We start from the raw sequence: 23049 nt of genomic DNA, 5'->3' as shown, positions 1-23049 counted from the left end.
ACTATTCTCAGAGGGCTTGTGGTGTCAGCGGCCGTGTCATGTTGCAGGTCTGGAGCTTTCGGGGGCACTTTGTTTCTGTCCCAGCAATCCTTTGCGGGGGTCTTAGTCATCCTTCAGACAAGCTAGCTACAGGTAGCGTGGCCTAAGCCGCTTCCAGACTAATCCGAGAGGGCAGGTGATGCCTGCTGTTAATACCGGTGTATATATGTTTTATCCCGGCAATGCCCCTGTGCTCTTTCGAGTATAGCTGCACAAGCGTTATTCTAAGCACTCTTTCTCCATGTCTGCGGAGAACGGCGTACAGCAGGAGTTACTTACTGGGTATAGCATGCTGACGCCGTGGTGAAAGGATGTGGTTGAGTTGCTGGGCATGTGCTGGAACACCTATTGTCGATTCATAGCACATTCAGCAGTATTGGCCCCTCCTCAGCCTTTGTCTTTCCCCTGGCAGAATGACTTCAGGTAACCAGGTTAGTGGTATGACTTCTGGTAACCGGGATAGGTTACTCCCTGGTTGCATAGCTTTAAACACCCGGGGTATCGGCAGAGTAGGGGCAGAGGGGCCTGGGGTGTCTTTAGACATGTAATGTTCATGTCTGGATCAGGTCGCTTCGAGGTGGACAGGGTCCACTGCTCCCCTGTGGCTGTGGTCTTGTTCTTAGACCGTTTAAATGCTCTGCAGAGCAAGGTTCAGGTTTCCCTAAAATCTAAGTGGTGGGGGCCGTGAAAGGTATCCCCCAACGGAGGGGCCTGGGATCCAGCAAACACAAGATGTTTCAGGACGAGGTCAAAGGTTACCTCGAGGAGGATGGTGTTACCCACGCCCGCAGGCTTTGACCTGTTCTTCCTAGATTTTAAGAGGCTTTATGAGCAGAGGTTGCAGGTAATGAGGAGTAGCAGTGGTGGGGGGGCCTGTGCGGCAGCGGGTACCACCGCACAGGCTGTGGCGGAGTTACTGGGCGATCCGGAAGAAGAGAGGTGCAAATGATGTACTTCAGCGGGCACATAGGGGTGCCAGAGCCTAACCTGTATCCTCCGGGGAGGTGCAGGAATTCGTGTCGGCGCCCCAGTAGTCCTTCGGGCGGTTGTGGGCCTGTGCAACCGGGGGTTTGCCTAGTCACGCCCCACAAGGGGCGTGTCAGTATTTATAATTTTTATTATACAGCAGTTGGGTGCTTTGCCACTGTGCTGTTTGGCTCAACAGGCGGGCAGGTGGCGAGAATGCAGCCTGCCCGGGATCGCCCGTAATGTCTACCCACCGTTATTACATATGTTGTATGTAAATAAACCTGCAGCAATTTTTCTCCCAAACTTACGTTGTCTGTGTATTATTTTGCACGTTTGGGGAACTAGGGGGTGGGAGTCTTCTGTGGCCCTGATGTGACTATGCGCCTGCCCGAGGCCACGCAGTGGCAATTGAGAGGGCGGGCCACTAGTCACGGAGGGCTGTCCCGCCCCCAGCAGGATGTTAGCCTCTCCTCCCCTCTGGTTGGAGGAGGTGGCTGGTCGTTATTCTCGTCCAGGGGCGGCGGGGAGGGGCCTCCGTGGGTACTTAGGCTGCTGCACCACGTTGGAGGGCCTCTTTGCCGCCCCGGACGCCGACGGCGCTCGTCGGGACACTCTTTTCCCTCCCTTGCCTCTAACCCAGAGTGTGGGTATGGGGGGATTTGTGGAGGTTTTTAATGTGTCCATTTATCGTTGCAGGTTGGAGTTAAGCGGAGTTACTGGGCGATCCGGAAGAAGAGAGGTGCAAACGATGTACTTCAGCAGGCACATAGGGGTGCCAGAGCCTAACCTGTATCCTCCGGGGAGGTGCAGGAATTCGTGTCGGCGCCCCAGTAGTCCTTCGGGCGGTTGTGGGCCTGTGCAACCGGGGGTTTGCCTAGTCACGCCCCACAAGGGGCGTGTCAGTATTTATAATTTTTATTATACAGCAGTTGGGTGCTTTGCCACTGTGCTGTTTGGCTCAACAGGCGGGCAGGTGGCGAGAATGCAGCCTGCCCGGGATCGCCCGTAATGTCTACCCACCGTTATTACATATGTTGTATGTAAATAAACCTGCAGCAATTTTTCTCCCAAACTTACGTTGTCTGTGTATTATTTTGCACGTTTGGGGAACTAGGGGGTGGGAGTCTTCTGTGGCCCTGATGTGACTATGCCCTTGACCAGCTGTTAATGTTGCCAGCGGCGCTACCCGCAGGAAGCGGCTCACCACATGCTGTAACACCCCAAACTGGCCCATTGACATTCTGTATGTGGCAATCAGCCCCATACAAAGTGACAATGGGCGGGGTGGGGCTGCTCTTGCGCTTCTAGCAGCCTGTGATTGCAGGAATGGGGGCGGGCAGGTGGAGAGAGGGCGCTCTGTGCCAATGTTTTGAAGCATGTGCGATGCAACAGAAGGTGGCATTTCTTTCAAGCTCCCCCACATCCTGCTCGGCGCCGCGGCACCCCTGGCTTCTCATCACGGCGCACCGGGGTGCCGCGGCGCACACTTTGGGAACCACAGCATTAGGGGATGATGGGCTAATAAAGCTGGCAGTGAGGTGCAATATTGGGAGAGTCTGTTTTCGTACATATCCGGCTGAGGCGGGCAGGCAGCAGGCGAGGCCGGGGACGAAGGAAAGTCTGGATCGGGACGGCGTTTTGATTGAGCAGGGTGGACGGCGTCCACCCTGGAAAGCCTGGAAAATAAGTGGGGGGATGCCGTCCACCCGCGTGGTACCCCGACTCGTGCCCTGCCTTTACTGTATACAGTAACAGTACCCCTCGCACCAACAGCATATGTATCCTCTTTAGGCGATACCCAGGGCACGAGTCGGGGTACCACGCGGGTGGACGGCATCCCCCCACTTATTTTCCAGGCTTTCCAGGGTGGACGCCGTCCACCCTGCTCAATCAAACGCCGTCCCGATCCAGACTTTCCTTCATCCCCGGCCTCGCCTGCTGCCTGCCCGCCTCAGCCGGATATGTACGAAAACAGACTCTCCCAATATTGCACCTCACTGCCAGCTTTATTAGCCCATCATCCCCTAATGCTGTGGTTCCCAAAGTGTGTGCCGCGGCACCCCGGTGCGCCGTGATGAGAAGCCAGGGGTGCCGCGGCGCCGAGCAGGATGTGGGGGAGCTTGAAAGAAATGCCACCTTCTGTTGCATCGCACATGCTTCAAAACATTGGCACAGAGCGCCCTCTCTCCACCTGCCCGCCCCCATTCCTGCAATCACAGGCTGCTAGAAGCGCAAGAGCAGCCCCTCCCCGCCCATTGTCACTTTGTATGGGGCTGATTGCCACATACAGAATGTCAATGGGCCAGTTTGGGGTGTTACAGCATGTGGTGAGCCGCTTCCTGCGGGTAGCGCCGCTGGCAACATTAACAGCTGGTCAAGGGCATAGTCACATCAGGGCCACAGAAGACTCCCACCCCCTAGTTCCCCAAACGTGCAAAATAATACACAGACAACATAAGTTTGGGAGAAAAATTGCTGCAGGTTTATTTACATACAACATATGTAATAACGGTGGGTAGACATTACGGGCGATCCCGGGCAGGCTGCATTCTCGCCACCTGCCCGCCTGTTGAGCCAAACAGCACAGTGGCAAAGCACCCAACTGCTGTATAATAAAAATTATAAATACTGACACGCCCCTTGTGGGGCGTGACTAGGCAAACCCCCGGTTGCACAGGCCCACAACCGCCCGAAGGACTACTGGGGCGCCGACACGAATTCCTGCACCTCCCCGGAGGATACAGGTTAGGCTCTGGCACCCCTATGTGCCCGCTGAAGTACATCGTTTGCACCTCTCTTCTTCCGGATCGCCCAGTAACTCCGCTTAACTCCAACCTGCAACGATAAATGGACACATTAAAAACCTCCACAAATCCCCCCATACCCACACTCTGGGTTAGAGGCAAGGGAGGGAAAAGAGTGTCCCGACGAGCGCCGTCGGCGTCCGGGGCGGCAAAGAGGCCCTCCAACGTGGTGCAGCAGCCTAAGTACCCACGGAGGCCCCTCCCCGCCGCCCCTGGACGAGAATAACGACCAGCCACCTCCTCCAACCAGAGGGGAGGAGAGGCTAACATCCTGCTGGGGGCAGGACAGCCCTCCGTGACTAGTGGCCCGCCCTCTCAATGGCCACTGCGTGGCCTCGGGCAGGCGCATAGTCACATCAGGGCCACAGAAGACTCCCACCCCCTAGTTCCCCAAACGTGCAAAATAATACACAGACAACGTAAGTTTGGGAGAAAAATTGCTGCAGGTTTATTTACATACAACATATGTAATAACGGTGGGTAGACATTACGGGCGATCCCGGGCAGGCTGCATTCTCGCCACCTGCCCGCCTGTTGAGCCAAACAGCACAGTGGCAAAGCACCCAACTGCTGTATAATAAAAATTATAAATACTGACACGCCCCTTGTGGGGCGTGACTAGGCAAACCCCCGGTTGCACAGGCCCACAACCGCCCGAAGGACTACTGGGGCGCCGACACGAATTCCTGCACCTCCCCGGAGGATACAGGTTAGGCTCTGGCACCCCTATGTGCCCGCTGAAGTACATCATTTGCACCTCTCTTCTTCCGGATCGCCCAGTAACTCCGCCACAGCCTGTGCGGTGGTACCCGCTGCCGCACAGGCCCCCCCACCACTGCTACTCCTCATTACCTGCAACCTCTGCTCATAAAGCCTCTTAAAATCTAGGAAGAACAGGTCAAAGCCTGCGGGCGTGGGTAACACCATCCTCCTCGAGGTAACCTTTGACCTCGTCCTGAAACATCTTGTGTTTGCTGGATCCCAGGCCCCTCCGTTGGGGGAAACCTTTCACGGCCCCCACCACTTAGATTTTAGGGAAACCTGAACCTTGCTCTGCAGAGCATTTAAACGGTCTAAGAACAAGACCACAGCCACAGGGGAGCAGTGGACCCTGTCCACCTCGAAGCGACCTGATCCAGACATGAACATTACATGTCTAAAGACACCCCAGGCCCCTCTGCCCCTACTCTGCCGATACCCCGGGTGTTTAAAGCTATGCAACCAGGGAGTAACCTATCCCGGTTACCAGAAGTCATACCACTAACCTGGTTACCTGAAGTCATTCTGCCAGGTGAAAGACAAAGGCTGAGGAGGGGCCAATACTGCTGAATGTGCTATGAATCGACAATAGGTGTTCCAGCACATGCCCAGCAACTCAACCACATCCTTTCACCACGGCGTCAGCATGCTATACCCAGTAAGTAACTCCTGCTGTACGCCGTTCTCCGCAGACATGGAGAAAGAGTGCTTAGAATAACGCTTGTGCAGCTATACTCGAAAGAGCACAGGGGCATTGCCGGGATAAAACATATATACACCGGTATTAACAGCAGGCATCACCTGCCCTCTCGGATTAGTCTGGAAGCGGCTTAGGCCACGCTACCTGTAGCTAGCTTGTCTGAAGGATGACTAAGACCCCCGCAAAGGATTGCTGGGACAGAAACAAAGTGCCCCCGAAAGCTCCAGACCTGCAACATGACACGGCCGCTGACACCACAAGCCCTCTGAGAATAGTCAGCCAAGACTCCAGGGAACCAATTCCCCTACAGCAATAGTGTAGGCTGACCCGGGTCAGAAGGAATACCCCTGTAAGAGCCCAAGCGATAAGGGGACCACCCCTGCTAATAACATTCGTACAAACATCAGTAAACTAAACCGAATGATGTACGACTACTGCCACAGCGCAGTTCTCAAACTTCAACTGAAACTGCCAAGTATACGCTGTGCACTAAACTCACGAAGGATACAAAGTCTCCTGCAGTGGGCGTAGCATCTATTGGGATACAACCTGCGAGGTAGACTGACATGTGATCTATAGTATTACCAAGGTAACAGCCGGGATCACAAGCCCCCTGGTTTAGCCAGACGGCTGCAAGTACCTGCTACCTCGAGGATAGCCTGTCAATAAGAATGACATACGACCCTCATGAGGGATATGATAAACTGAACCCAGGAGGGGGGGGGGGGCACCAGGTTGGTGACATGGAAAGTCAGGCCAGCTTCTCACTTTGGGAGTGGCCTAAAGGAATTTATAGCCCTCAGGCAGCCAAGGTGTTTAGACAACACTGTGCGTGATTCCCGGCGTTGTGGGATGACGCTATACTAAAATAAACTTTGTGTCCTAGCTGCCCAACAGGATGCCAAGGATGCAAGTGCCCAATCACTGTACGAGCCCGCACCGCCCGCAGCAATGCTGTCAGGGGGGGGGGGAGATCACAAAGGCCGGGAAGGGTGCCACGGTGACAGGCCCCCCTGTCTACTAACCCACGGGGGGCGCAGGCCGCCGCCACCGCCCCCACACGACAGAGGTCAGATTAGGTGTTTGGCCCGAGCACTAAGGCGCCCCCACCAAAAGAAGGCATAGGGTAAAATGGAAGAGGTCTCCTATACTAAGGGGGGGGGGAGGCCTCACATTGTTAACCCAAGGAAAGAGTCAGCCAGGTACCGAGAATACACTCTCTCTACCATAAGCATGCGTCATATATAAGCATACGTCACATACTCTATGTCACAGTGGACGAGAGCTTAGAGTGGCTACGCCGCCTAATGCATGAGAGAGGAGAAGGCGTGTGTCTTAAAACTGACAAACAAGATTTCCCAACAAGGGACACTTCCACTGACACTACCTGACCTTTCCCCACATTGGAGGCGGACCTACACTTCTAGTAATTCTACTTGCCCCGAGTGTGGAGGTATCTTCCCAGCAACAGGACAACTGTCAGGGGATCTTCTACCAGGAATAACTAGTAATCACATGCACTTATCTAACCTCTTGCACCACTATGTGCTACTCAAGAAAAGATTGGTTACCTGACGCACCAGATGCACAAGCGCCTGCGTAACCATACACTCCTGGGTGGGCCTGTCTACCAGCAGGGAGGGTTGAGACCACCAAAAGGCCCCAGGGCCAGTCAGAAGCGGCCCACTAACCCCGCCACCAATAAAATTAAACATCAGAAGTGGCCCACATACACAACCACCAGCAAAATTTAAACATCAAAAGGCTGATCACCCTGGGCACAACAATAGCAAATGTTCGGTGCCTTACCGATGAAAAAGCTCATAGGTGCCGACACTGGAAAAGGCCAGAGCGCTGCTTAATGGCTGGAGAAGTGAGGGAGACAAGTGGCCGAACGCCGTGGATGCACTAGTGGGGCCCACCAGGGCAAGTGCTTAAGAAAGTTAGCAACTTGTATGCAAAGACTACTCTTAGTCTAGCAAAATTTTGGGGGGGTGGGGGGGTGGGCCATGCCCCAGCACCAGTGCGGAAGCAGGTGCAGGTGCAGCCTGGCCCTGCTAGCAAAGGTAACTATTCTGTATAAACTCATTTCTATAGGGTATTAGCTTGACTGTGCTGTCATGGAAAGGATAGACTGTGTGTAACAGTCTTAGGCTGTGCTAGAATAGGATAATTAGGCAAATTCTAGGTCTTGCCTTTTGCTAATAGTATCCAAAGTTAACCCCCGTACGTATGTCGATCTCCTGGGGCCTAGCAATAGGTGCAAGAACTCGTTGTATGGACAAGCCCGGGACCTGCGATGTTAATTAAACCCTGGGAAGACAAGGTCCCATGCCACTAATTTATGCTCTTCCACACTACTGCTGTTGTCTGTCTGCTTATCCACGGCTCCGGGATCTGACAGGCAGCAAGTACTGTGCCATCAGTTAAGAGCACCTGCTGCTCCGTGGGATGTAGGGTCACCAGCCTGCAATGTTCCCCTCATTTCGTTGGAAGGAGGAGGGAACTGTTGAAGCCTCAGCCTGAGGCTGTACTGCCAACGACGTACTAGAAGAAGGCAGTCCCTAGAGGACTCCCATATAAAATTACTCAAGAAGTGATTCAACAGCTGGCAGAGAACTAAGAAATAATTCTATTGTTGGGCTGAAGACAATCCTGTATACTGATGGTCACCAAGCATCTATACTTCAAATAGCGCAGGGCCCATCATGCCTATCAGTGACCCCAAACACTTTGGACGGGGAGTTACTGGTGTGTAGTAAAGCTGAGGATACCAGCCAGGATTAAATTACCCCCATCTAAATTGACACTATGCTGCAGATGCGAAAACTTGCAGAAAGAATATAATGCTTACGACAGACCTGTATGTGGTACAAAATTGGAAAACCATAGCAGTAGTACGCAAGTGGGCCGTGCTAATGCACCCTTAACTCGCGGGCAAGTAATCAGAGGATCAACTAATACTCTGTGAAGCTGGAGGGTATGACACTACTAAACAGAGGGGCATGATGGCTGTAGAGACATAGAAGCAGGGATCGAAAAGGATCGCTTCCAAAGTCTGTAATGAACCCATCGCACCCTCCATCGTCAGTGTAACTGACCTATTAAACTCCTGATGACGCTGGCCGAATATCCCATATTTATCTTGGATAAATGATCGAGGGCATGTCATCTGTCCCCTAAATGCCTCACATTGTAGTGGGATGGTAGGACAACTTATAGCAAGATACCCTTGTGGCAGGAAGTTGCACATTAACGTCAAATTCCCACTATGTCGGGCACTCAAACAGGAGCAAATTGGCGTACAGAGACAATGAATTTGAAAAGTTTCATAACGGCACATCCTGCAAATAAACGAACCTGGTGACATTAGGCTTGTGCGCTCGCACCAGTTCCTATGGATTAGAGAGGAAGGTGCCACCGATGTGGGATGGTATTGTAACGCAGTAACAGGTATTGAGGGTTAGCACCGTCACGGCTGACACTCATTCGAAATCGTAATGTGCCTTCCTTATAAATAGCTTGACAATTTCGTAACACACGTACAAGGGAACAATAACCAGGAAAGATATTTCAGCCAGCCAGTATTACCAAACTTAGGCATAAGATAGGTTACCTTAACTGTGCACAGGAAAGCTTACCCATCGCGCTGGAAATGCCACGCCACGTGTTAAATTGGAAGTAACACGAGTGGGCCTCAAGGTACTCAGACCCAATAATACCATACTCTCATTATACTTACGCTCGAAATCACACATTTATGCGCGTGATGGGCTGTACCCTCACGCACCAATATCTAATACCAGATTAAAAGGAAATCAGTCACAATAACAAGTTTGCGCACATATGGCTTATCCGTTGCACTGTAATATGACATACTTTAACATGAACAAGGCACTCACTTGCGTGTCGAGATACCAAGGCCCAATGATAATAAACACCCTTTGTAAATGTAGGCCCCATGACCACCATTGCGCACAGGAAGGCATATTCCTCCTGCTGCAAATGTCACCACACTTGTAGAACACAATAAAACACCTCTGTATGTGGCCCCTGCGCGACTGCATCAATGCACTCCTAATCACATGCACCGTATACAAATAGAGTTGTAGTAAGAGGCTCACGTGCTGAGTCCGGCCTCCGTGTTCGATAAGGAGACACGAGCATAAAATGTACATGTTCCTATTCCATCCTAGCACAACAACACAAAGGCGCACACTAGGTGAAGCAACCTCACGCTGGGGCATAGCATCGGTCCTCACCTTGCCCTCCCCCACCCCAGTCCTGCACCCCTACCTCCGGCACACACGGCCTCCGCTAGTCTATGTGTGCCAGGTAAGAGCGCCCGTCCACTGCTTGAGGCGTCTTGAAGCTGAATAGCTTAATGTGTATTGTTAGCCACGGAATTGGTCAGTTACCGACCTCGGGAGGATGAAGGTGGATTGGACTTGCCGAGATTCAAAACGGTGACCCCGAGGTCAGCACCGATTCGTGGAGTGGAAGTAGTCTACTGACCAACATGCTACAGAACATAAAACATGCCATTAGCAAATGCTTTCATCGTGTTAGGGTGACTTAACATTGCCTGTCCCTACTTTAGCGTGAACAAATAGGCCTAAATACATCGTGCTACGCTAGTATGCATGCGTTATTTCCTGCACGTGCCATCTAGTGCTTAACTTTTGTCAGCTTCGTTGTTCTCCAAGATTAAGTTCCATTTTGGCACAGAATAGCGGCGGGGCCTACATGATTAAGTTCCTCTTTGACACGGGGAGGTGCATTCCATGAAACACTCACACCAGCCACATTCTACTGAAGTAAAGTGTGCTGTGTGTGTGTGCGCGCCTGCAAAGGCATCATGTACTCCATCAAGTAATCTCACGTCAAATGGCTCAAGTATTATTTAAGCAAGGAAACCATGGCAATGAATCCCGCAGACATTAAATTCTGCCCGACATACCTGCCTATGGAGCAGCACTTAGCCCTGAACTATTGCACAAAATCTGCTTGTTTGTACACTTACTCTCAACAGCAAAATACATATTTGATCATTAACAACGTCGGGGTGCAGTTTCGGTTGTTTTCGGCAGTGAGGATCTCAGCTTCTCGATGTTTGCTTTCATTCTATAGGCTTGCTCAAATACTTTCTATTACATCTGAACACCAAAGACTGCCCTTTCAAACTTATGGGTGTTTCTTTCATTTCCATGCCTTGGGATGCCGCTTCTCAAACAGGACCCTGAATGCAATGGTAAACTCTAGTGCAAATGTGATTGGTAAAAATGCCGAACGTGGCACTTACCGGCCACGACCGCGGGCTGGCGCCACAGCACGACAGAGGGGCAGCGGCGGAGCCACCTGCCCGCCGGTAGGCTCAGCCCAGTGAGACCTGCCAGACACCAGCCTCAGCGGCAAACCCCCGGAAGAGAAGGGGGGGCAGGCACGAGGGGGGGGGGTTTCACTGGCTCACCCCGGGAGTGCAGCGCGGCAGGCAGCGATCCACCGCAAGGCAACATTTTTGAAGGGAAATAAAGGTGGACTGACCGACCTGCACTTCCTCCCTTTGCTGTTAACCGCAGGGGCGAGTAGGAGGGCAACAGGGTACCCGCGCCCCAGGGAGGTTCGGACCCACGGTTCCAAGGCGGTTTCCGTTAAACACCCACTACTAGAGCGGGCAGCCCCAGAACCTGTACCTCTAAATCCACCGGGACTCGGGGAAGCAGCATGATGCACGATGCGAAAGCCGTAGTGGGGGGGGGGGGACCCGCATACGGACACACAATGAAAGGCTGGGGGAGCAGAGGCATTAGACGTAATCACATCGACCCTGCCCAGCCCCGGGTGAAAGAATGCCACAAATCGTCCCCACAGGGCCCTGGCCAAGACAGTATAATGTGCGCCTTGGTGAAAAACATTTTTTCCCCACATTCGAACGGGGAACACAACCCACGGGCAGTGCCAGTGACCGCATGATGCTAACATGATCGTTTTTCGACCGAAAGAAAGAGGGGGGGGGAGGGGCTGCGGGCAGGCCTGGGGAAGCGAAGGTATCCGAATCCTCGGCTGCCTTAACGTAACGTGCACCTGGGCCACGCCACCGGGACGTTCCCCAGCCCCACCGGAAGGCTCAAGAGGCAAGCGTAGCCCCTGCGCCGCCATGTGCTAGGGGATAGATCGGGGATCAGACAGCTCCGAGTAGCATGGACTGGGGACACAGAATCACGCCGGCCGCAAAATCCCCATGCCACCAAATGGGGCACGGGAACAAAGACCTCACGGGGAACCGGACGTCCCCCCCCACAGCAGCCCACGCTAATGGGCCGCCTCGCCAGGCTCACGACTCCCGCAGAGGGAGCCGGCGGCGGACAAGGGGGGGGGAATAGGCCAAGGCCTCGCTCACCTCAGTGTTCCAAAAGGATGTCCCGACGCGAAAAGAGTGTCCCGACGAGCGCCGTCGGCGTCCGGGGCGGCAAAGAGGCCCTCCAACGTGGTGCAGCAGCCTAAGTACCCACGGAGGCCCCTCCCCGCCGCCCCTGGACGAGAATAACGACCAGCCACCTCCTCCAACCAGAGGGGAGGAGAGGCTAACATCCTGCTGGGGGCGGGACAGCCCTCCGTGACTAGTGGCCCGCCCTCTCAATGGCCACTGCGTGGCCTCGGGCAGGCGCATTCCCAAAAATCTCACCAGAAGTATGCTGCTTGCCACAGGGTCAGGAGTCTCTCTCTCTCTTCTTTTGGCATATGTTGAAAGCTAACACGATGTGCAACATTTGAAAATGAACGGAGGGTGTAATGTGTTTCAAATAAAAGTTCGATTATTTTAAGACTGTTTTTTCACACATTTTTGTCTAAAATAAAAAAAAAATCTGAGCAGTGAAGGCTCTTGCAGGGCTGTTAATCGGTGAGTCGAGTTCCCAAGAGGTATGTTAGTCCCTTCTCTCCAGCCTGCTTGCTCAAATCAGAGGCGAACACCCCGCAACTGGCTGTGCATAAAAGGCAAGAACCACCCGCTTAATTACTGGAAAGGTGAGGAAGCATGCACCACTCCACTGTACAAGAATCCACAGACACCCCGGAAATGTTTCTTTTGTGACTGCTTTTTTAAACATGTTTGTGCACTTCGGTATATTCAACACAATATTCACCATAATATGATGCAATCGTTTTTCAGTGAACAAGTGTAAAAGTGTTGGGTACCCTAATCTCATGCTGCTGTATCAGCCTTCCATCTTCACTAGATCGATAACATTATGATAATTAATTTGTCTAACAATACATATCAGGTATGACACCTGACAAATGTACATTTCTTATTGTCTTACAGGCTGGATGGGTGAAAGGGTAAATGGTTGGATGGATGAGTGAATGGATGGGTGGGTGGAAGAGTGGATGGATGAGTGAAAGGATGCTTGGGTGAAATGGTACACGGTTGGATGGATGAGTGAATGGATGGATGAAGGGATGGATGACTGAAAGGATGGATGGAAAGATAGACGATGGATAGGTTTTCAAATAGTTGAAAAGGTTTGGATATGGATGGGCACACAGTTGGAAGGACAGAATGAATGGTGAAAGACTGCATGATGGATAAAAGAATTAATAGATGACAATGTACATTTGGAATGGTGGATATCAGGGGTTTGATGGAAGGATGAATGGTTAGATCATTGGACAAGAGAGCTCTTCTGGGGATGGTTGTGATCAGTGGCGTCACAAGGGGGGTGCGGGAGGTGCGGGCCGCACCGGGTGTCACCAGCAGAGGGCTGACACCAAAATGAACTCCTCGCTATTTATTTACTGTTCATGTAACACCGTCCGTATTGTCCCATGCTGTTTATAGTGCAGGGAAATGGATGGATGCCAGAATCTTCCTTTTCCCAGTTCTGCGAGCGCAGCGGCTTTGTCAGGAGGGGCTTGAGTATAAAATGAGCTCCGCCCTTGACCTTCTGCTCGCTATTCTTTTTGCTCGGAGATGCGATCTTGGTCGTGTTCATGTTCCGAGTGCATGTGGGCGTTTGGGGAACACCACATTCAGTGAACACAAAGTCAAGATTGGCCCAATCTCTAATGGTAAGAACTTTCAGAGTTTCGTAAAAAGTCACATTTGCAGTTAATTTTTGGAACCTTTTGAATCATCCGTGTATATATGTTGCGAGGCTTGTCCTGCATTACTGCAGATGTTAATAGGAGAAGCACTGAAAAGACCATTTGATTTCTTTGGACAGCGCTATGATGGGCCAAACGCAGGTAGGTCACAGAGTGTGCAGGATGGCAGGAGGAACGAAACAAGCATTTACAATGCAACGGTTTCGCCTTTGCCAAAGTTAGAGCTATTGGCATTGTAAATGACAATATTTTTATTTATGTGTTGGTTTTGAAAACAGATAAATAAATGGCATTGTCATTTACATTGCCAACAGCTTAATCTCTTGCAAATGTAAGACCTATTGTACCCTACTGGATTTCACTGAAGAAATTCAGAGTCTGGTCTGCAGGTGTCACGTGACAGATGCCCAATTGACAGCTGAGGGGGATTAAATCGTGCTGGGGTGGCACATTAAGGCAACGCTTGCTGAAAGCACTACACTACCCTACTGGAGTGTCAGTCTTTTTGGACATGGTTCACTCACTCATCTTGAAACAGGAAGCTCGCCACCAGTTCCACAAAAAATACCGTCATTAAATCTTTCCTTTTTAAGGGTTGGACATTTCAGTTGGCGTCTGCTCTCAGTCACGCTCGTCTTGTCGCCCATTGTCAATCACGCGCCTCTCTGTGCCTGGCTGTCAAGTGCCGGCGCCATCCTAGTGCGCATCTTCAGTCAGCCACGGTGTGCTAGCCAACCGAACTGCATTATGGGATGGCATGGTGGGTTAAAGAACCTGTTTTACAAACATGTGTCCGTGCTTGTGAGGAGGTAGTGCACCTGTTGAGGGAGAGAGAGTGTGTTTGCATATGTGCGTGCATGCATGTGTGTGTGAATAAGCACTTCCAAGATTTAGTGGGACTAGAGTTTTTATCTACAAGTCATTGTTTTCAGCTGTGTTCTAATGGAATCAAAGCAACACTACACCCCCCATAATGCATAGTGTGATCACATAAAAGTACAGAACTGGAAAGAGTGTCCATAATGACCAGCAAGACGGTTTTCACCCTAAGAAGGATGTGCTTCAGTCTCCAGTGCCACGGGCGAGTGGAAACACACACTGTGCTGGTGGAGAAGTAGAAGAAGTACAAGTGTCCATAGAAGAGAAGTAGAGGGGATGCACTCTCCATTCCCTATGCACTCTCCACTCCCTATGCACTCTCCACTCTCCACTCCGTATGCACTATCCACTCCCTATGCACTCTCCACTCTCCACTCCGTATGCACTATCCACTCCCTATGCACTCTCCACTCCCTATGCACTCTCCACTCCCTACGCACTCTCCACTCTCCACTCCCTACGCACTCTCCACTCTCCACTCCCTACGCACTCTCCACTCCCTATGCACTCTCCACTCCCTATGCACTCTCCACTCTCCACTCCGTATGCACTATCCACTCCCTATGCACTCCCCACTCCGTATGCACTATCCACTCCCTATGCACTCTCCACTCCCTACGCACTCTCCACTCTCCACTCCCTACGCACTCTCCACTCCCTACGCACTCTCCACTCTCCACTCCCTACGCACTCTCCACTCCCTACGCACTCTCCACTCCCTACGCACTCTCCACTCTCCACTCCCTATCCACTCTCCACTCTCCACTCCCTATCCACTCTCCACTCCCTATGCACTCTCCACTCCCTATGCACTCTCCACTCTGCACTCCCTATGCACTCTCCACTCTGCACTCCCTATGCACTCTCCACTCTGCACTCCCTATGCACTCTCCACTCTGCACTCCCTATGCACTCTCCACTCTCCACTCCCTATGCACTCTCCACTCCCTATGCACTCTCCACTCCCTATGCACTCTCCACTCCCTATGCACTCTCCACTCCCTATGCACTCTCCACTCTCCACTCCCTATGCGCACTCCACTCCCTCGAGCTGCACTCCCTATGCACTCTCCACTCCCTATGCACTCTCCACTCCCTATCCACTCTGCACTCCCTATGCACTCTCCACTCTGCACTCCCTATGCACTCTCCACTCCCTATGCACTCTCCACTCCCTATGCACTCTCCACTCCATATGCACTCTCCACTCCATATGCACTCTCCACTCCCTATGCACTCTCCACTCCCTATGCACTCTCCACTCCCTATGCACTCCCTATGCACTCTCCACTCCCTATGCACTCTCCACTCCCTATGCACTCTCCACTCCCTATGCACTCTCCACTCCCTATGCACTCCCTATGCACTCTCCACTCCCTATGCACTCTCAACTCCCTATGCACTCTCAACTCCCTATGCACTCTCCACTCTCCACTCCATCTTATCCCGGTCCCAAGGTTAAACTGATGTCAATGAGAAGACCTTATAGACAAAAAGTTTGGTTGGAGAAATCACATTATCAAGCAGTGCTATGGCATCGGTTATTAAATGCTAATATGTTCAATGACGTGAAAGCATTTTGGGATGTCCTCAATGAATTGGAAAAGGGAGGCAATAGGGCCTATACTGTTAATATTATGGAGGAATTTAAGTATCAAACATACGTTTTTTCAATAATAAATTACATAGGAATTCTAATTTATTTTTTCAATACTAATAGCGCTTAGAAAAGGCCTTGAATAGCGTCACAACCACTTAGTCCCAGTATAAAGTCTCCGAGTTATCAAGTATGAGGCAAACTGAAGGAACTGCAAGTTTCATAGGCTGATGTAGAAGAGTTGTCAACGGTTCGGTCCCAAACAGAAGCAATCAGTAAGACGATCCTCAGGACACTGTCCGTAAACAATCAAGGTGGATCTTTTGAGGAAGAATTATAGGTATATACAACTGTACTAAATAAAAAAAAATAATAGATAACATGCCATCTACAGAATACAGCCTTGCTTTTATAACTCTGAGATTTTATAGCTGGGCTACGTGATTGTTACATCATTCAAGCCTCTTCTATATACTATTATGGAATTCAATTATTGCTGTGCCCTTATTGGTGTGCATTGTCTAATGTGGCTGGTCATATCCCTCTAAAATTATTTCATAATTATTCAATTTAGTACTGAAGAAAACAAAATTAACTCCTATGTAATTGAGTACTGAAAAAAACTTGGATTAAATTGCTCATTGTACACGCCGTTAAGCCTCTTCATCAATTGAGCATTCATTCGATATATTCTTTTCCCCAAAAAAATATGCCTATATAATGAAATTGATTGTGGATTGGAAATTATGCGACCACTCATGAATTTTTAGATTTCATAACACAAAATAATTCCTTCAGAAGGTCCCTTGTTGATGTTGTTCAAGAGCAATCTCCCTGAGGGAATTTTTGAATTGCGCTAGTGTTTTTATAGTAGTGGTTGTGTTAGATGTCAAGAATACACTGTATTTTCAAATCTGAGAGCATACAATCTTTCAATGACAGTTACTCACCTTTGCTAGGTCCCTCACTTATAGGGTTACAACTTGCTCGATGTAGTCAGGACATATAATGTTGTGCGTGTTTCTACAACTCGTTGCCTTCATCTTTATTAGTCCAGTTGGTTTGATTGTAGCAAACCAAAGCTAGAACTTTTAGAATTAATAAGGTTGTAAAAAAAAGAAGCCTAAGAGCTGAAACATATTTTCCTAATAACAGTTGGTAAACCCGCTGCCCTTTTTTATTGCATAGGGTACAGCTCTTATAATAATTATGCTCTTTAGATCACACCCCATAATAACTATTATGAAATTTTACGACACCCATGTGTCTGGCGCACAGATGCCTAATTGTGCCTGTCTTGCTCTATAACTGGTACTATAATATTGCAATTGTATCTATGTAGGTCTTACACCCCTTACGAGGCATTTAAGAATTTTGGGCCGGCAGGAAGCTGCTCCGGAACCTAAGGATAATGTTTAATTCAGTGGTTATGGAGATTAGTTACATGCTCTCAAGGAAACCATACATGTATTTACTTCAGGTTCTTTGTTGTACATTGATGGGAGTTCGGCGTGATCATTATTGGAGGGGATGGGGTTATGGGAGTTCATGCATATGGCTGGTAGGATTAACAAATTAGCTAGATGGGATTAGATACTGTTAATTGTCAAGGGTATGACTTTCAAAGCAGTGATCTTTGGATTGCGGTATGGGCAGGACACTTGCAAAAATACAATAATAGAATACAAATATTTAATAATAATAGCAATGAAGGCAAAAATGCATGTGATTTGGAGAATGTTTTGAGTCTACACCATTTTTTCTTGCAAAGATATAGGAATTGTTCATTTTTGAGACAGCATGCAATCTGATGGTGCAATCCGAGGGTGCAATCCTGCATGAATTTAGAATCTACAAAATACATAATTCTCACCCATCTAAGGCAAAAGTAGATCTTCACCCTGCATCCCAAAAACATTTTTCAAGCCAAGCTAAATATACCATTTGCAGTGTTTGTTCCTAGTCCACATAGTTAGGAGTGCTTTTGTGAATTCATCAAGACTCTGGGTTTTCAAGTGTTTTTCAAGGAGGAGCGGCGTGATTGTCTCACATGGACCATTAGTAATGGTTATAATAAGCAAAGACTGTCTCCCAGTTGGGGAGACTCCCTACAATTCAGAGGGGCCTTGACTGATTCCAGGCCTGTGCGGCTGTGCCTAAACGGCTTGTAAATCTTGAAATCTAGACAACACTAAGCTGTGCCCCTTACCTTCCAGGTCAAAAGCAGCACATTGATGATAGCCAGCAGAGGACAGGGTCCGTTTTCATTCTGGGTAACAATTGGAGTCTTCTGCTCCTTCCACAGTAACCACTTGATGTGATAGACAGACTGCCCAGTGCCGCGCTCCCGCCCCGCCGGCTCCTCCAGACCCTCGCTGACACTGAGGTCCGAACTGGGGTGGGAGGGCAGGTGGGAAGATGACTCTTGGGAGTCCAGGCTGGGAGAGGTGGCTGCAGGGGGAGAGCTGGAAGAAGGAACTTTATGTGGGGAGCTTCCTCCGGGTGTGGAGGGGGGGGTTGGGGACTCACGATGACAGGTGGATGAAGAGGCCCCGGGTGGCAAGAGGGTGGGTAGGGAAGCCACAGGCAGGGGCTTCAATGAAACATCTGCAGAGATTAAGTGGCTGGGCGGGGCAGATCCGGGTTCCAAGGGGTTTGGCGAGGTGGAGAGGGAGGGCAATGTGAAGGGTGGCGACAAGGGGTTGGGCAAGGCAAGCTCGGAACCTGACGAAACAGCCGTCGGGGGTAGGGGTATGCGAGGACAAGCCTCGGAGAACGAGGGGTCTTGAAAGGCAGTCTCTGCAGACTGAGAGGTTTCAACGGTGGTCTTGGGCTCTAAGTGGCTATGATGAGGAGAGGCCGCAGGTGGAGATGGGGTGTGAGAGTCCTCGTAGACGGGCAGTGGGACAGCCCTGAGGGGAAGGGGATTGGGAGAGGCGGCGCTGATGTTCAGCGAAGAGGCCCCGGACGGGGGGGGGCTGTGCTCGGAATTGTCCGGGGCTTCTTCGTGCTCCCGCTGCCTAGGGAGCAGGGAGCCGCCGCTGGCCTCGGGGCTTCCGGGAGGTGCCCAGTCCGGGGGTCCGGGACATTGTGCCTCGGGGGCCTCCCCCTGTGAAGGTGCGCTGATGGGGCCGCCCTGACTGTCGTCACAAACGGGTTGCGGCTTCCATGGCTGGGTGCTCATCCTCTCCTCCGGGATGTGGGCAGCTATTCCTCCTCCTCCTCCTCCAGCGAAGTCCGCTGCCTGCTCGCTCTCCATGCGGCTGATCGGAAGGTAAAAATGTCAAGCGGGAGGGGGCGGGAAAGGGGGAGGAGAGACGCAGAAGACGGCCGGAGCAGGAAGGCGGGTGCCGGCTCAATGCCGGACCAGATTCGGGGGCGGGAGAGAACACGGACGACGGGAGGGGGGCGGGAGATAACACGGACGGCGGGAGGGGGGCGGGAGAGGACACGGACGGCGGGAGGGGGGCGGGAGAGAACACGGACGGCGGGAGGGGGGCGGGAGAGGACACGGACGGCGGGAAAGGGGAGGGAACGGGAAACAACGTAACTCCGCCCAGGGAAAAAATCTCGGGAACGCCCCCGAATCTGGTCCGGCCTTGACGGACAGATCCGGCACTCAATGGCTAGCCTCCATTTATGGAGCTAGCCAATGAGAGCCGGGGGACGTTCCCGAAGTCCTTATTGTCAACAAAGGATTTCACCTGCGCTGAAAAGGTGCGCAGAGCGCAGCCTTTCGGCAGGCGAAACCCAAAAAGGCCTCACCCTGTTTGCCACGCCTGCCCTAGACAATGGATGTTCAGTTGAATCATACAAAAGTATTAAAAAAAGGCTCCGATACTCAGCACATCGAAGCGGGGTAGGAGCGGGGTAGGCGCAAATTTGCGTGCACAAATTCAAAGCGCATTTCATGAGTTTATTTCAGTCACTTTGAGAAGAGCCAAAAACTGTGGGAGAAACCATGTGGGGGGAGAAGGCGACGAGGAAAGGGTTAAAAGAGCAGCAGGCAGGGGAGGGAGGTGCAGGCGGAGGGGGTGGATGGTGCAAGCAGAGAAGGAGATGATGCAGGCTGAGAGGGAGACGGTGCAGCCAGAGGGAGAGATGGTGCAAGGGGATGAGATGGTGCAGGCAGGGGATGAGATGGTGCAGGCAGGGGATGAGATGGTGCAGGCAGGGGGTGAGATGGTGCAGGCAGGGGGTGAGATGGTGCAGGCAGAGGGGAGACGGAGTAGGCAGAGGGCAGATGTTGCAGGCAGAGGGGAGATGGTGCAGGCAGAGGGGAGATGGTGCAGGCAGAGGGGAGATGGTGCAGGCAGAGGGGAGATGGTGCAGGCAGAGGGAGAGATGGTGCAGACAGAGGGAGAGATGGTGCAGGCAGAGTGGAAATGGTGCAGGCAGAGTGCAAATGGTGCAGGCAGAGGGAGAGATGGTGCAGGCAGAGGGAGAGATGGTGCAGGCATGGGATGAGATGGTGCAGGCAGGGGGTGAGACGGAACAGGCAGAGGGGAGACGGAACAGGCAGAGGGCAGATGTTGCAGGCAGAGGGGAGATGGTGCAGGCAGAGGGAAGATGGTGCAGGCAGAGGGGAGATGGTGTGGACAGAGGGAGAGATGGTGCAGACAGAGGGAGAGATGGTGCAGGCAGGGGATGAGATGGTGCAGGCGGAGGGGAGACGGAGCAGGCAGAGGGCAGATGTTGCAGGCAGAGGGGAGATGGTGCAGGCAGAGGGAGAGATGGTGCAGACAGAGGGAGAGATGGTGCAGACAGAGGGAGAGATGGTGCAGCCAGAGGGAGAGATGGTGCAGGCAGAGTGGAAATGGTGCAGGTAGAGTGGAAATGGTGCAGGCAGAGGGAGAGCTGGTGCAGGCAGAGGGAGAGCTGGTGCAGGCAGAGGGAGAGATGGTGCAGGCGGAGGGAGAGATGGTGCAGGCGGAGGGAGAGATGGTGCAGGCGGAGGGAGAGATGGGAGCCATCCTATTCAACAGATCTCCCTGCCTTGCATTTGTCCTGCTCACACCTGTCATGATGTCACTTCCTGTCGTGATGTCACTTCCTGTCGTGATGTCACGTCCTGTTGTGATGTCACTTCCTGTTGTGATGTCACTTCCTGTCGTGATGTCACTTCCTGTGACCACGCCTAACTTGGAGAGTCCCCCCACTTCTTTTTTTAGGACTTGTGCCCTGGCGATACCTAATAATTGGCAGGACTAGAAGTCGGGGAGGGGTGTGTGTGTGTGCTTGTTTTATACTGAGGCACTGTCTTCTACATAAAAACTGTTAAATCCTTCTTGTCTCTAATTATATTTCTTGATTTCAGATGGTATTTTAAATGTGCCTAAAACCCGTTTCATTCCGTGTGTATTTCTTATGGGGAACATATGTTCAGTTTCCTGATGGCAGGAGCAGTGTGTGCGAAACCCCAATGTTTGATCTGCTCTATGCAAATGCTCAGGTTTCAGTGTTAGTTAAAATGACTCATGCATGTACTCGGGGCGGGAAACAGTCGGAACACGTAACCACGCTTGCCTTAACCACGCATATGCCTTAATCATGCATATCTAGTTGCCGGCTGGCAGGCGGAAGTAAGAAGAAGGTTCCGGAGAGGACACGACGCAGTGAGGTAAGTGGGGGTTTGGGGTCATGGGGTTAGTTTGTATGGGTTGGGGTCGTTTTCAGGGCGGGGGCGTCGGAAGTTTTAGCGCAGGGGGCAGGGAAGGGGCAGTTTTCAGGCCGAAAGGGCAGTTGGGTTGGGGCAGGTAGGAGGTGGGGATAGGTTTAAGGGGGTGGGGCTGGTTTTAAGGATTAGGGAGCGGGGCTGGGGTCAGAGTACTTTTTAGGGGACAGAAAAGAGGCAGTTTTAAGGCCGAAGGGGCAGTTGGGCTGGGACAGGAGGAAGGTTGGGGGAGGCTTTAGGGGGTGGGGGGTGGTTTTAGAGCTCACGGAAGGGGGCTGGGGTAGCAATAGTTTTTAGAGGGCTAAGTTTTGGGGCTCGGGACAGGGGGCAGGAAAGGGGCAGTTTTCAGGCCGAGGAGGCATTTGAGGTGGGGTAGGCTTTTGGGGATGATGCCTGGTTTTAGGTCTCAAGGAGGGGGGTTGGGTTCAGTATAGTTTTTGGCGGCTAGGAGGTCGGGTTTTAAGGATCACGATAGGGGGTCAGGGTAGTTTACAGAGCTGGGGCAGGTAGAATAGACTGCATGAGGGTGGACTCTTAGGGCTCACGAATTTGCATGGTAAAGGCAGGCCTTGTAAAGGCAAGCATAGTAAAGATGCGATCGGGGTTAAAGCCGCTTTGTTCAGGCATGCATTGTTGAGGCATGTGTTGTTCCATCACACAACCACTGAGGTTGCAACTGGATGCTGCAAATGGAGTTTCCTGTGTGATATTACCAGTCAGACTCTTGTCTAAGTGACTCCAGCGAGAGACTGGAAAATATCACTTAGGAAACAATCTGCAAAAATCAATTGCACTTCATTTTCAAGAGGAAGGTGCCCACCTCTATAAACATAGCAACGTAAGTGTGGAGAGTTTCGCAAGAGATAGGAACGTATGAGCAAATTCCAAACCAATGCAAGAATGTTTGTCATCGGGTGTAGCTTGATCAGTAAGAATGGGGGAGTTGGGCGGTGGGGGCGGTGCGCTTCAGATTTCCCAACAATCATGCTGGCATACAATGTTAAAATAGATTATACAACATGCAGGGCATGAGAGGGACTTAAGGAGCAGTGGAAAGGGAGAGGAGTAAGAATTGGTAGGAGTACTAAGTGAGAGAACATTTGTAAAGTAACGAACATTTAGAAATCTTTCAAAACAGAGGTGAGAGTGAGTGTGTGTGTGTGTGTGTGCGTGTGTTTGTCAGTGTTTGCATACAAAAATCCCAAGTGAAATCCGCCCGACACCTCACCATACCAGATTGAAAGCACCTGTACCCAACTATTCAACAGAAAACACAGTTGTTGGGGGGTGGGGGTGTGTGTGTAACACCCCTATCAACCCCTGAAGCTACACCTCTACTTGTCGTGTTCTGTTGTGTGGTGACTGAGTTTACAAAAACGAGGTTTTACTTGGTTTCACCACATCACTACCTCTACTGGAAAAGCTTTCCAGAAACAGTTTGTTGGTCTGGGGTCTGCACACACACACACAAACAGAAAAGTGGCGTTTTTGGAGACGCGGACCCGGCATATATAGAAAACCC

General features: G+C 51.4%; 1 protein-coding gene across 1 annotated transcript; it reads right to left on the bottom strand.

The window, feature by feature from the left end:
- Positions 1–18044: 18044 nt before the first annotated feature.
- Positions 18045–19128, bottom strand: LOC144752645 (uncharacterized). Its single transcript, XM_078640525.1, has one exon. It carries the CDS (start codon positions 19110–19112, stop codon positions 18045–18047), a length of 1068 nt encoding a protein of 355 aa, XP_078496651.1. The 5' UTR covers positions 19113–19128.
- Between the last annotated feature and the right edge of the window lie 3921 nt (positions 19129–23049).

This window comes from Lissotriton helveticus, chromosome 5_1, assembly GCF_964261635.1.
Source record: "Lissotriton helveticus chromosome 5_1, aLisHel1.1, whole genome shotgun sequence".
In the NCBI taxonomy this organism is placed as follows: Eukaryota; Metazoa; Chordata; class Amphibia; order Caudata; family Salamandridae; genus Lissotriton; species Lissotriton helveticus.
This window is presented reverse-complemented; position numbering and strand designations above follow the sequence as displayed.

What these genes read in the sequence shown, in the direction of transcription:
- LOC144752645 (XM_078640525.1), bottom strand. Translation starts at nt 19,112, where the DNA reads ATGGAGAGCGAGCAGGCAGCGGACTTCGCTGGAGGAGGAGGAGGAGGA.